General features: G+C 42.3%; 1 protein-coding gene across 3 annotated transcripts in view; it reads left to right on the forward strand.

Moving 5' to 3' along the window:
• agbl5 (AGBL carboxypeptidase 5) overlaps positions 1-14,102 on the forward strand; it is a 126,311-nt gene that overhangs the window by 39,696 nt on the left and 72,513 nt on the right. For all 3 annotated transcript variants that reach the window (XM_078541501.1, XM_078541502.1, XM_078541503.1), the window contains 4 exons: positions 1,759-1,937; positions 2,251-2,821; positions 7,861-8,030; positions 8,558-8,693. In XM_078541501.1, coding sequence (XP_078397627.1) covers positions 1,759-1,937; positions 2,251-2,821; positions 7,861-8,030; positions 8,558-8,693 — 1,056 coding nt within the window. The remainder of the gene's footprint in view (positions 1-1,758; positions 1,938-2,250; positions 2,822-7,860; positions 8,031-8,557; positions 8,694-14,102) is intronic.

Below are 14,102 nucleotides of genomic sequence, written 5' to 3' on the forward strand. Positions count from 1 at the left end.
TCCAACATTTGATTTTTTCCTTTAAATCATTATACCTCTCACCTCTCTCTTACCCAAAGCAGGATTTAATTTTTCACCAACTTTATAAGCTTTCACAAAACACTTGCCAAGTACTTGTTAAATTTTCCTACCGGCTTTTAAAACTCTTTTAAAATTCATTTGCAAGATGTGCCTGTCACTGGCAAGATCAGCATTTATTAACCCTCCCCAATTATGCCGAGAAGGTGGTGGTGGGCCTTTGTTTGTAGCGATTTGATACCACTGAGTGACTTGCTAGGCCATTTCAGAGGATAGGTTAGAGTGAACCATATTGGTGTGGGAATTAAGCCATATATGGACATATATGGATAAATGAATCACATTTAGTAGCTTCTTTTCAGTGATACATTTGTAGTGTGCTTTGGTGCTCCCTTTAACATTTAGTTTGCTGGGTGTTGGCAGCTATCTGATACTTGGATCAAGTGGCTATTCCTCATGCATGTGCCTAGATGGTGGCTGTTAGCAGTAATTTAATCATTGACAGTATCGTTAGCTCACCTTGTTCTTAACTGCCTTTTGCACATGCATGGCTCATTGGATTGCCTTTCAGAGTTGGAACTCTTGTTTTCTTGTCTTTTGTAAACTAGAAGCTTTTCAAACCAACAGTAAAACTCTAGGCTACTGGCTCAACAAAGATTGGGAATAGACTTTGGACTTTCTGGTCTATATGATTTAGTTTTTAATCTGTATGAAGCCTCCAAATTGGTTGACTTCATTGAAATTGCATATAGAAGTATGTAAATACACTTATGTTCTTTGAAGTCTTCATTAGTTTTCTTTAATTCTTCCCTTACAACAATGTTGGAGACATTGAGGTCTAAATTTAACATTGTTGTTCACGTTTTTAAGGCTTAAAATTGGTACAATCATAGAAATAATCAGGGCAGAAAGAGGCCTTTCAGTTCATATTTGAAAAAGCTATTCATTTAGCCCCACTCCTCTGCTCTTTCTCCATTGCCATGCAAATTTTCATTTTCAAGTGTTTATCCAAATCCCCTTTGAAAGTTGAATCTGCTTCCAACATCTTTCCAGGCAGTGCAATCCATATGTAACAGGATAGGTAATTTTTTTTCATGTTGCCTCTGGTACTTCTGACAAATATCTTAAATCTGTGTCCCCTGGCTGCTAACTTACCTCACAATTTTCAGGATCGAACACCTCTATCAAATCTTCTCCACATTAAGGAAAACAACCCCAGTTTCTCTAGTGTCGCCATGTTACTGAAGTCTTTCATCCGCAGTATCATGATAATCAGTTTAGTCAGGCTTCTTTACTCCATTCAGACCTGGACTCCTAAAAGTTGTTGCCCTGTTTGGAGTTTGTGATTCAATTGGCATTTTTGGGCCTTAAATAGGCAATCCAGGGGTTCTAAAAGTACTACAGTTAGTCACTCTAACATAGGCTCTAAAACATTGTAATGTTTTGTGAATTTGTAAGGAGCTGCAGTGCTCCTCCTGGCTCTACAAAACAATTGTATGCCGTTGCTGACCACACACCTCCCCCACCTCTCGACGTACTTCTGGGCGTCAGTGTGTGATATTAGAATGATTGATTTATTCTGATAAGGCCCAAGTACAGATTTATTTGATCCTCCAATCCCCAGGCCCGGAAATCGCACCCAGTCAAATGAGTTATTGTGCTCTGACACTCATTCATATCTATGACCATTTGATTGTGTATTAAATCACTTATATCTTGAACTTTTTTCTTCTGTTTCAGGTATTTTTCCTCAGCAGTCGAGTGCATCCTGGTGAAACTCCCTCTAGTTTTGTTTTTAATGGTTTCCTAGAGTTTATTTTACGGGCTGATGATCTTCGTGCTCGGATGCTGAGACGAATGTTTGTCTTTAAACTTATACCCATGTTGAATCCAGATGGTGTAGTGAGGGGACATTATCGGTAAGCCTGAAAATATTAAACTGCTACTGTATTATTCAATCAGGAAACAGCAGTAATTGTGTCTTTGAATACCTGATTCGACAACTTTATCTTTGAACTATGTAATACGTAGCAAGGAAGCCCAGTTAACAAATTAACAGTTTCGAATTCTTGTTTACATAGCACATAAAAAAAAAAATACAAGGCTACAGAAAACAGCAAGGTAATGGGATTGATAGGATCGCTCTGCCAAAGAGGCAGCACAATTTCAATGGGCTGAATGGCCTCCTCCTGTGCTGTATCATTCTATGTTTCTATGTTTTATACTTCTCAGGACTGATTCTAGAGGCGTGAATCTGAATCGTTTGTACTTGGATCCAGATTTTAATTTGCACCCTTCAATTTATGCGGCACGAGCAGTCATCCTGTATCATCATGTTAACAACCGCGTGTCTTCAGATAACTGTGACTGGAGGAAGTTATCTTCATTGACATCAAGTGGCCCTTTATGCACAAAGGACTTGAATCATTCCATCAACACTTCTTCTATCCCCCCTGAGACCACTCTGTCAGAGATGGAGAAAAGCAAAAATATAAAAAACTTCGAAAACGGGGAAATGGATTGCATCATTTCCTGTAAAGACCTTGGCCAATCAGATGCATTAATACAAGGCAAAGACAACAACGGGCAGCCGATTTCAGAAGCACGTCATGGAAAAATTAATTCATCCAGTGGGGATGGTGCGCGCTGTGAGAAGGCAACTGATAGCTCTGACTCTTCAGAAACTGCTGAGCACATTCCTCCACATGAGAGTGGGATTGCATATTATGTGGACTTGCATGGACATGCTTCAAAGCGGGGCTGTTTTATGTATGGAAATTCTCTTCCAGGTGAAAATAACCAGGTTAGTATTCCGTGTATTAATGTTCAGTGAATGCAAAGGATAATGTATTTTATCTGTGAGACAGTAGTGATTTTATTACACTCAGGCATGAAGCACTGGCTGAATTTTTCTAATATACTTTCCTTACATTTCACTGATGGACCTCAGTAAATAGCTTTTAGAGTCATAGAGTTTTACAGCACGGAAAGAGGCCCTTCAGCCCATCGTGTCCGCATCGGTCATCAAACCCCTGTCTCCTCTAATCCCGTTTTCCAGCACTTGGCCCATAGCCTTGTATGCTATCGCGTTTCAAATGTTCATCTAAATACTTATTAAATGTTGTGAGGGTTTCTGCCTCTGCAACCGTTTCAGTTAGTGAGTTCCAGATACACCCCCACCCTCTGGGTGAAAAATTTTTTCCTCAAATCCCCTCTAACCCTCCTGCCCCTTACCTTAAATCTATGCCACCTGGTTATTGACCCCTCCACTAAGGGGAAAGGTTTCCTCCTATCTATGCCCCTCATAATTTTGTACACCTCAATCAAGTTTCCCCTCAACCTTTTCTGCTCTAAGAAAAGCAACCCCAGCCTATCTAGTCTCTCTTCATAGCTGAAACACTCCAGCCTAGGCAACATCCTGGTGAATCTCCTCTGCACCCGGTCTAGTGCAATCACATCCTTCCTATAGTGTGACGACCAGAACTGCACACAGTGCTCCAGATGTGGCCGAACAAACGCCTTATACAGCTCCATCATAACCTCCCTGCTCTTGTATTCAGTGCCTCAACTAATAAAGGCAATTATCCCATATGCCTTCTTAACCACCTTATCTACCTGTCCAGCTGCCTTCAAGGATCTATGGACATGCACACCAAGTTCCCTCTGATCCTCTGTACTTCCTAGGGTCCTACCGTTCATCGTGCACTCCCTTGCCTTGTTAGTCCTCCCAAAATGCATCACCTCTCACTTTTCAAGACTAAATTCCATTTGCCACTGTTCTGCCCATCTGACCAGCCTGTCTGTATCATCCTGTAGTCTAAGGCTTTCCTCCTCGCTATTTACCACACCACCAATTTTCCTGTCATCTGCGAACTTACTGATCATACCTCCTATATTCATGTCTAAATCATTAATGTACACTACAAACAGCAAGGGACCCAGCACCAAACCCTGCGGTACGCCACTGGACACAGGCTTCCAGTCACAAAAACAACCTACAACCATCACCCTCTGCCTTCTGCCACTAAGCTAATTTTGGATCCATTTTGCCAAATTGCTCTGGATCCCATGGGCTCTTACCTTCTTGACCAGCCTCCCATGCGAGGCCTTGTCAAAAGCCTTACTGAAGTCCATGTAGACTTTATCAACTGCACTACCCTCATTTACACACCTAATCACCTCCTTGAAAAATTCAGTCAAATTTGTTAGACATGATCTCCCCCTGACAAAGCCATGCTGACTATCCTTGATTAACCCTTGCCTCTCCAAGTGGAGATTAATTCTGTGTCTCAGAATTTTTTCCAAAAGTTTCCCTACCACTGATGTTTGACTCACTGGCCTACAGTTCCCTGGTTTACCCCTACCACCCTTCTTGAATAATGGTACCACATTAGTTGTCCTTCAGTCCTCTGGTACCTCTCCTGTGGTCAGAGAGGATTTGAAAATTAATGTCAGGGCTCCTGCAATGTCCTCCCTTGCCTCCCACAGCAGCCTGGGATACATCTCATCTGGGCCTGGGGATTTATCCATTTTTAAGTCCGCTAAAACCACTAATACCATATCCCCCCTCATAGCTAATTTGTACAAGTAATCACAGTCTCCTTCCCTGATTTCTATAACTAAATCATCTTTCTCTATAGTGAATACAGGTGCAAAGTACTCATTTAAAACCTCACCTACGTTTTCCGGTTCCTCTCACAGATTGCCACTTTGGTTCCTAATGGGCCCTACTCTTTCCCTGATTATCCTCTTGCCCCTAATATACTTATAAAATGCCTTTGGATTTTCCTTTATTTTATCCCCCAGTGTTTTTTCAGGCCCCTCTTCGCTCTCCTAATTTATTTTTTAAGTAACCCCTGCACTTTCTATACTCCTCTAGGGCTTCCGCTGTTTTGAGCCCTCGGTTTGTACTGTAAGTTTCCCTTTTTTCCCTTATCTAATCCTGTACATTCCTTGACATCCAGGGTTCTCTGGACTTGTTGGTCCCACCCTTCACCTTTACGGGAACATGTTGACCCTGCGCTCTCACTATTTCCTTTTGAAATGACTCCCACTGTTCTGATGTAGATTTTCCTACAAGTGGCTGTTCCCAGTCCACTTTGGCCAGATCCTGTCTTATCAAATTAAAATCGGCCTTCCCCCAATTTTTCTGATCCATCTTTGTCCTTTACCCTAACTATCTTAAATCTTACTGAGTTATGGTCACTATTACCCTGATTTGCTCCCCCCACTAACACTTCTACTACTTGCCCAGCTTCGTTCTTTAAAACTAGGGCTAGGCCCAGCACCGCCCCATCTCTTGTAGGACTTTCTACGTGCTGGCTTAAAAAGCTCCCCTGGATACGTTTTAAGAATTCTGCCCCCTCTAAGCCTTTCACACTTTGTCTACCCTAGTTAATATTGGGGAAGTTGAAATCCCCTACTATTATTACCCTATTCTTTTTACACTTCTCTGAGATTTGCTTACATATCTGCCCTTCTATCTCTCCCTGACTGTTTGGGGGTCTACAGTACACTCCCAGCAATGTGATTGCCCCCTTTTTGTTTTTAAGTTCTACCCATGTGGCCTTATTTAAGGAACCTTCTAAGATATCACCCCTCCTTATTGCAGTAATTGACTCCTTGATCAATATTGCAACACCACCTCTTTTACACCCCCCTCCACCCCCCCATCCCCTGGATCACCTGAAGATTCTATACCCTGGAATATTGAGCTGCCAATCCTGCCCCTCCCTCAACCCTGTCTCCATGATAGCAGTGATATCCTATCCCCATGTGTTATTCAACACCCTCAACTCATCTGCCTTACTCGCAAGACTCCTTGCATTAAAATAAATGCCACCCTGCCTTGACATGCTCCCTTATGCCTTAACTTTACTACATACGCTCTGCCTTCCAGGCTGGCTTGGTTTTTCTTCTATACTTGTCTGTGCATTACTCCTACTATACCTCCACTCTGTATCCCATCCTCCTGCCAAACTAGTATAAACCCCCACCAACAGCACCAGCAAACCCCCACCCTGGCAAGGATGTTGGTCTCGTTCCTGTTCAGGTGCAACCTGTTATGTGAGTGACATCAGCATTCAACAAAAAATGTTGCCTAATATCACAAAGATTTAGATAGAATTGACAAAGTGGATGCAATCTGCTCATTTAAAAATATTACAGTGCATTTGACTCTGAATCCATATAACATTAAAAACACATTTACTTTCTCCCTAATATTTTATTAATATACAATCCACAAAGATGACATTTGAGGGATTTCTAAGGTGCACATATTATTGTAAAAGCTAATATCCACAGAAATACACAGGAATTACAACATGGAAACTAGCCATTTGACTTAATCAGTCCAATAAACAACAATAATGTGAAATGTCTGAAGTTGCTTCTCACATGAGAATAATTGGATAAAATTTGGCAGTGAGCCGCTAAAGGAGAAGTTAGCACTGGTGACCAAAAGCTAGTCAAAGATAGATTTTAAGGAGTGTCATATAGAAAGAGAGAGAGTGATGGAGAGGTTTAGGAAGAGAATTCCAAAGCTTAGGACCTAGACAGCTAAAGGCGTAGCGGCCAATAGTACAGCAATAGAGATTATGGACGCAGAAGAGGCCAGAATTGGGTGAATGCAGAGATCTCTAAGGGTTAGCCCATTACCATCCCTTTTCCCTTTGCTCCATCATCCCTTTTGTCAATGAATCACTTCTGCCTTCCATCCTATCACAGACCTTTTGTTCTTTCCTCGTCCCCTTTGCTTAAAAACATGCACCTCTAACATTTTTCAGTTCTGACGAAAGGTCGTCAACCTGAAACATTAACTCTGTTTCTCCTCCACAGATGCTGCATGACCTTCTGTGATTTCCAGCATTTTCTGTTTTTATTTCAGATTTTCAATGTCAGTAGTATTTTTTTAAATCTAGTAGAGGTTGGGTTCAATTCTCTGAACGGTTGGATAATCCTATCAGACTTGCATCACATTCAATTCAAGCTATTAAGGTTTGTTGTCACTGCAGTGACATCTGATACTGTAACAAAGCCAATAAAAATGATCATCATTGGAACTTTCCAGGTATAATAGCCAGCGTAAAAAGCTGAAATGGAAACAACCAATGGCAGAGTTTTCAGGGTACTATCATCCAACTTAACAAGAAACCGAATTTGTAAATAGGGCCCCTCCTTACACACGGAAACCTCGAACTTAAACTCTGGCTGCATCAACGCTGTTTCTGTAATGTCAGGCATGTTATTCACTGAGGGTACAGCTCTCAGAAGCTGCTTAAAAGAAGGCTTTGACTTCATCTTCACAGCCATCCAAATCTTCATCTGTTGCTTCAACCAGGAACACAAACCTTGGGCAATGTACCCTTTGTTGTCAGTTACGGTATCAATACAGACTCTTGGTCATTCCATTCATCAAGGATCTAAGTAAATGGATATTGGGCCTGAAATACTTGAGGAACAGCTTGAGGTTTCAGTTGTCTTTCTTAAGATTTCAAGCCTCCAAATAGTTTACAGTTTTTAAAAACAATATTTGTGCTGTCTCTTTCAGTTATTGTTTACTATCTTATATGCCGAGCTTAATTATAAATCTTATTTCCATCTGACAGAACAGTAAAATTGAATAATTTTAGCTTCTGATAAGATGGCATAACTCTCAACAGAAATTCTGTAGATTGCATATTTTTGACTGTCAGCTGAATAGTGTTACTGTCAAAAATGCTTTTACTTTCATGGGTCTAAACATTTATTTCATGTGCTTATTGACCTTTCAGTTTCACGGTCACAAATAGGATAAAATTCTTCATTTTAATAATTTTGCTGTTTTTATCATCCATATAGATGGAGAATATGTTGTTTCCAAAACTGATCTCCATGAACTCAGCACACTTTGATTTCACGGCTTGCAATTTCTCTGAGAGAAACATGTATGCCAAAGACAAAAGGGATGGACAGTCTAAAGAGGGAAGTGGGAGAGTGGCAATTTATAAAGCTACAGGAATTATTCACAGGTGAGAGGATAAAGTGTTTAATGTAGCTTATGAGTTAGATTGGGTAAAAATATTCTTTGGTTGTACTCATGTTCAGTTTTTTTTGCTTGCATAGCTTTCAATAAAAATTTGCAGAATAGCGATTTTGTATTGTTTATACCACATGGAAGAATACAGATATTGCATCTGATGGCTAGTCATTTGTAATTCCATTTTGTTTTGTTTCCTGCACCACCTACTCTGATCTGGACAGTGGTGCTTTTGACTCAATTTCTAATTGTAGTGCAGTCTCTCCGTTGTGGTCTGTACTATCTGACTCAATTAGAGATGCACAAGCAGCTACTGTTAGAATCCTATTTTTCTATGTAAAACTTTATGACTCTGATGTGATTGAAGGTCATGCTGGTTGTACCTTACTGCACAAAGGAAAACGGAATAGTTGATATCCCTGTAATATTTTTGTCGGCATAAACCCTTATCCTAATATTAATGTCATTAGATAATTTTCCCCTGAATTATTTGTCATTTTTAAGTATTCTCTTCTACAGCTATACCTTGGAATGCAATTATAATACAGGCCGTTGTGTGAATTCAGTTCCTCCTGCATGCCATGACAATGGACGAGCAAGTCCACCACCGCTACCTACTTTTCCACCTAAATATACTACAGAAATCTTTGAGCAAGTATGTAAAGTTGCAAGTTTATAATGTGCTTCATATATTTTTGAATTTGTGATTCATGTTCAAGGGCACCCGGGCCCCTCTGAATGCAAACATTTACCGGTATTTCATCTTGTAAAAATATTCTGCTTTTCCATTCATCCTACCCAAATGGATAATTTCCCACTTTTCCCACCCCACCCTCATTATACTCCATCTGTCACCTTCTTTCCCATTCACCACATGCCTTTGAAGTCTATTTGAGTCATCCATACTTTCCCTCCTAGCTTTCTATCACCAGCAAGCTTGGATATATTGCCCTCGGTTCTCTCATCTAAGTCATTGACATAGATTGTAAATCATTGAAGTCCAAACATTCATCCTTGTAATACTCTTAGTTATGCCCTTTCAAACCAAAAATGGCTTGTTTGTTTCTACTACTCGTTTTTTGCCAGTCAGCCAATCCTCAGTCTATGCCAATATATTAATCTCAATTCCATGAGCTTTAATCTTCTGCAACAACCTATTGTGTGGCACTTTATCCAATGCCTTCTGAAAATCCAAATATACCACATCCACTGGTTCCCCCTTGTCTACCCTGCTAGTTATATTCTTAAAAACTCTAATAGATTTATCAAACATGATTTCTCTTTCATAGAACCGTGCTGACGTTAAGTTCCTCACTCATTAGACCCATGGTTTCCCACAATTTCTGGTATGTTCTTTGTGATTTCAACTCTGAAGACAGTCATAAAACATTTAACATCTTTGCCATTTCTTTATTGTCTGTTGTAATCTCTCCTGCCTCTGCCTCTAATCTTTCACTAATCTTTTCCTTTTTACATACTTGTAAAACTATTACAATCACTTTTTATATTTCTTATTAGTTTACCGGCATTCTATTTTCTTCCACTTTTTATCAATTTCTTAGGTACCCTTTGCTGATTTTTAAAACTCCCCCAATCCTTAATACTCTTTGGCAACATTATAAATCTCTTTTAATCTAATACTATCCTTAGCTATTCCAGTCAGCCATGGCTGTATCACTTTTGCAGTGATGTTTTTATCCCTCAAGGGAATGTATATATATCGAAATTTCTGATTTAAAAAAAAAATGTTTGCCATTGCTTATCTACTGTTATATGTTTTAATCTAATTTGCCAATCTGCCTTAGCCCCTCTTCCTTGATACCTCTGTAAATGGCATTATTTAAATTCAAGATCCTAGTTTTGGATTTAACCACATTGCTTCCAAACATGGTACCATATTAGTACCATGGTACCACATCTACCATATTAGATGATATTTTATTACAAATTAATGAAGTTACCTTGCCTCATTACACAATACTAAATCTGAAATAGCTTGTTCACTGGTTGATTTTGCAACATATTATTCTAGAAAATGGTCTTAAATGCACTCCATAAACTTGTGACCCAAGCTACTTTTGCCAATTTACTTGTCCAGCCTATTAGATTAAAGTAATTATAACTGTATTACATTGTTGCATTACCTTTGTTACATCATGCTCTAATTTCATTATTTGTACTCTGAGACTATGATTTCTGTAGAGGGTCTATAAACTACCCCTGTCAGTTTTCTGCTGTGATTTTATTTCTTACCTTCATGCACACTAATTCTATATCCTGATTTTCTGGCCTAATATGCTTTCTCCTAACTGCCTGTATCTCACCCTTTGTTATCAGGGATATCCCACCTCCTTTTCCAGTTTGCCTATCTTTTCTAAGATTCACGTACAAAGGAATATTTATTTCTCTACCTCACCCTGCAATCAATTCTCAGTAACGGCTACTAGATTACAGCCTTTGAGTGGAATCGACCCAGATTTGCACTAATTGCAGTAGCGGGTAGGAGAAATGACATTTTACCTGCCAGCCGCAATGGCGGCTTCTCACGCTGTATCATCCCAATTCCGCTGCATTAATTATGCATTCCCAGGAAACACGCCGCTTCAGTGGCGGGTAGGCTCTCATTTGCCTGCCATGCCATCGCCTCACTGCTTCATAATGCCAAGTGCCATATTTAAGGTGCAGCCGCGTGCACACCTCTCAGTGCTTCCAGCCTACAACTGCTGCAAAGAAGACACGGCCCCGAAAGGCAAGAAGACTGCAGCTCCCGGTTTAACAACACATGCCTGGAGTGCGTTTTGGGCACAGTGGAGCCCCCTTGTGATGTCCTCTACCTCTACTTTGACCGCAGGATGAGGCAGCAGCATCACTAATCCAGCATGGGAGGCAGTGGTGGTCAGCGCCAATGCCCTGCAAAAGAGGACAGCGACCCAGTGCCACAACAGGATGTTGTCCCGTAAGAGTAAGTCACTCTTTTCGTCACTCTCAACTCTCTCACACACAAACCCATCACACATCCACAGGGATCTCACATATCAAGGGACAACACCACTAGCTCTCTCACACACCCTCACATCTCCATCAGGCTCCTATCCTCTGGAGTTCACATCCTCATCCCGACCATGTTCCACTCATCACACAAACATTCCATGCAGTACCATGTGTCTTGCTCACACTCTATCCATCTGTTTTTATGCAGGATAAGCCTGCTTACAACAGCAGGGAATAGTCCCAGACCAGGGGTGGAGTGGCCCACATTAGGCCCCTTGCTCACTTTGAGGAGTGTGCCATCGCGCTGACTGGTGAAGATGTGGACCGTGCTTGTAATGGTGAGGTCGGCAGCGATAACCCTCAATTGAATCTTGCACCACATCATCCCTCTCTCAACACATTTGTGAGTGCTCCCTCTCCTGCTTTTGACTCTGCTGCCATGCACTAATTGTCTCTACTTTGGTTCACAGGGAGCTCTGCCAAGTGACCGACACTCTCAGCCAGCCAGTCCCTCACCTCCAGCCAAGAGGACACCTCCCCCATTGAAGAGCTAGAAATAAGCAGCCTGGAACACCTGTCACAGCGCTTATCCACACCCTCCACCAGCACAGGGATACATACTTCGGTGGGACTTAGATCTAGAGCAGGCTCGGGTTCACAATCTGGTGGTCACTGCACGGGCATATGTCTGCAGCAGAAGGAGGCAGATTCAGCCAATGTCCCCAGCACTCGGAGGACTGCTGGGGAAGAGGTATCTGTCGGTCCGAGTCAGATAACGAGCCTCTGGGTTTGGTCTTCCATCCTGAAGAGTCAGCAGAAGGCGGGAAACATCATGCAGAGCTTCTGGAAGCCCTCAACAGATTGGCATGCCAGTCAGAGGAGTGCATCTGCTTGCTGTCTGACGAAGTGGTGCCCACATGTGCGTGTATGGAGGTCTCCATGGGAATGATGGCAGACTGCCCCTCCAACCTCCTTGGATCTTCTGCTCCCCACACCGGAACTGCTTCAACATCCCCCTCGCCCGGAACTCCTTCACCCCCTGCCTGGAACTCCTTTGTCCCCCCACACAGAACACTTCCCCCAACCACCACCTTGGTTCTCCACACCCCCACCTTAATCCTTGTCCCTTCCTGACTCCTTCCTCCACACTTACTCCTTCCCCTTTCTGCCTTCTTTCTATCCCAAGACTCTTCCCCCCCTGTCCGCACTCCTTCCCCCCTGTCCTCACTCCTTTCCCCCCACCCCCTTCCGCACTCCTCCCCCCCCACCCGGTCCGCACTTCTCCTCTCTTCTCTCCCCCCGCCCCCCCCAACCACACCTTCCACCCCTTCTTATCTACCCCTCCTTCCCCCAACATAGTCCCTTGCCCTCCCAACATGCCACTGGACACTTTCGTTCCCAACCCCCCCCGCCCCTCCACCCCAAACTCACCCCCCCCGACACCTTCATTCCCCAACTCCCAACCTCACCGTCCACTGAACTCTTTGTTCCCCCCTCCCAACCTCACCGATCATCCTGACACCTCTTCCTCTCCCAGTCAATCCTAGACCTTTCTCTCCTGCCCCCTGCTACATCTTCCTCTCCCAAACACAGTTAGACTATTCTCTCCACCTCCCTGATCATCATCCATTGTGAGTAGACCTTCAACGGTGACTTTCCACCTTCCGTGAGCTACTTTGCGGCGGAGCCATGTCCATGAGAATCCACCCAGCGTGCCATGGACGTTTCCCCAGGTTCCCGAGCATTTTCTCCTCGGATGTCCACGATGTGAGCAAGGCCCTGGCGGTAAGTCCCGACTTCTGCACATCTCACTTGTCAAGACGTGTTCTGCACTGGCGTGTTTTCCCACCGATGTGGACGGACGATCCAGTGTGGGGGTTGATTCTGGTGGGCTGGCCTTATAATGGTATGCAGATGAATTACAATGAGGTTCCCGACATCCGACAGCGGGAAACGCAGCCTGCCAATAACTGGCAGACCGGGCAATTGCAAACTGATTTCAAGACGTCGTGGAATTGATTTTTGGCCTTCTCGCCATATTGTCCACTCACGCACCGAACACGCCTGACATTAGCGAGCACAGAAAATTCCACCCTTTACCTCTTCTGCCATTATTTCATGTTTAGTTACAATGCTTTGTGTATTCAGATTTGGTACTTTTAATTTTAACTTTTTACTGTTCTTCCATGATGTGGCTTTCATCACTTATGCCCTATAACCATTTTTGAACTCTGCATCCCTTCATGACACAATCTGTTTGATTTTACTCAGGTTGCTCCTCTGCTGTGCAGCCTTGACTTTGCTCTGCTGATCCATAAATGCACCCCTACTGAATCCTTCCTCCCCCTTATTAGTTTAAAGCCTTATCTACCATCTTAGTTATTTGATTTGCCAGGACATAGGTCCAAGCCTGGTTTTAGTGGAGTCCATCCTAATGGAACAGCTTCCCCTTTCCCCAGAACTGCTGTAGTTGGAACCCCTGTCGCTCACACCATTCTTTCAGCCACATATTTAAACCTCAAAAATTTTAATTGTTCATTACTCATAAATTATACTGACCCTGTTGACATTTTCTTTGTGAATCTGTATGCATTTGGCAACTAATGTAACATTTTAAGCACATAATCCTAGCTACTTTGCTGTGTGGAAATTGATTGCTGTTTCCTCCATTACAATTGTGACTAAACTTCAAAAGTATTTAATTGGCTGTAAAGCGCTTTGAGACATCAGTGGTGATGAAACATGCTTTATAAATGCAATCTTTCTTTCTTCTCACTAAGGCAATCAATTTCCAGCAAGAAGCAAAATATTCCAAAACTGTACAGAGACCATTTTTAGATTAGCTTTTGCTTGGGTTTCCAGGTGCACTTCATTTTGCTATGCAATCTGGAATATAGTTATAAAAGGAATACTTTTGAGCACTATCTTTGTGAGTAATTGATTGTAAGTATAATGATGTGCATGCTTTGTTCATCGACGGCAAATTGAGAATCATGTAAATTGTTTTCAGAATGAGTGTTCAGTAGGGTTCGCGCAATTTACCAATTACAAAGCGAAACGACTACCATGGCGA

This window comes from Cetorhinus maximus, chromosome 5, assembly GCF_964194155.1.
Source record: "Cetorhinus maximus chromosome 5, sCetMax3.hap1.1, whole genome shotgun sequence".
NCBI lineage: Eukaryota > Metazoa > Chordata > Chondrichthyes > Lamniformes > Cetorhinidae > Cetorhinus > Cetorhinus maximus.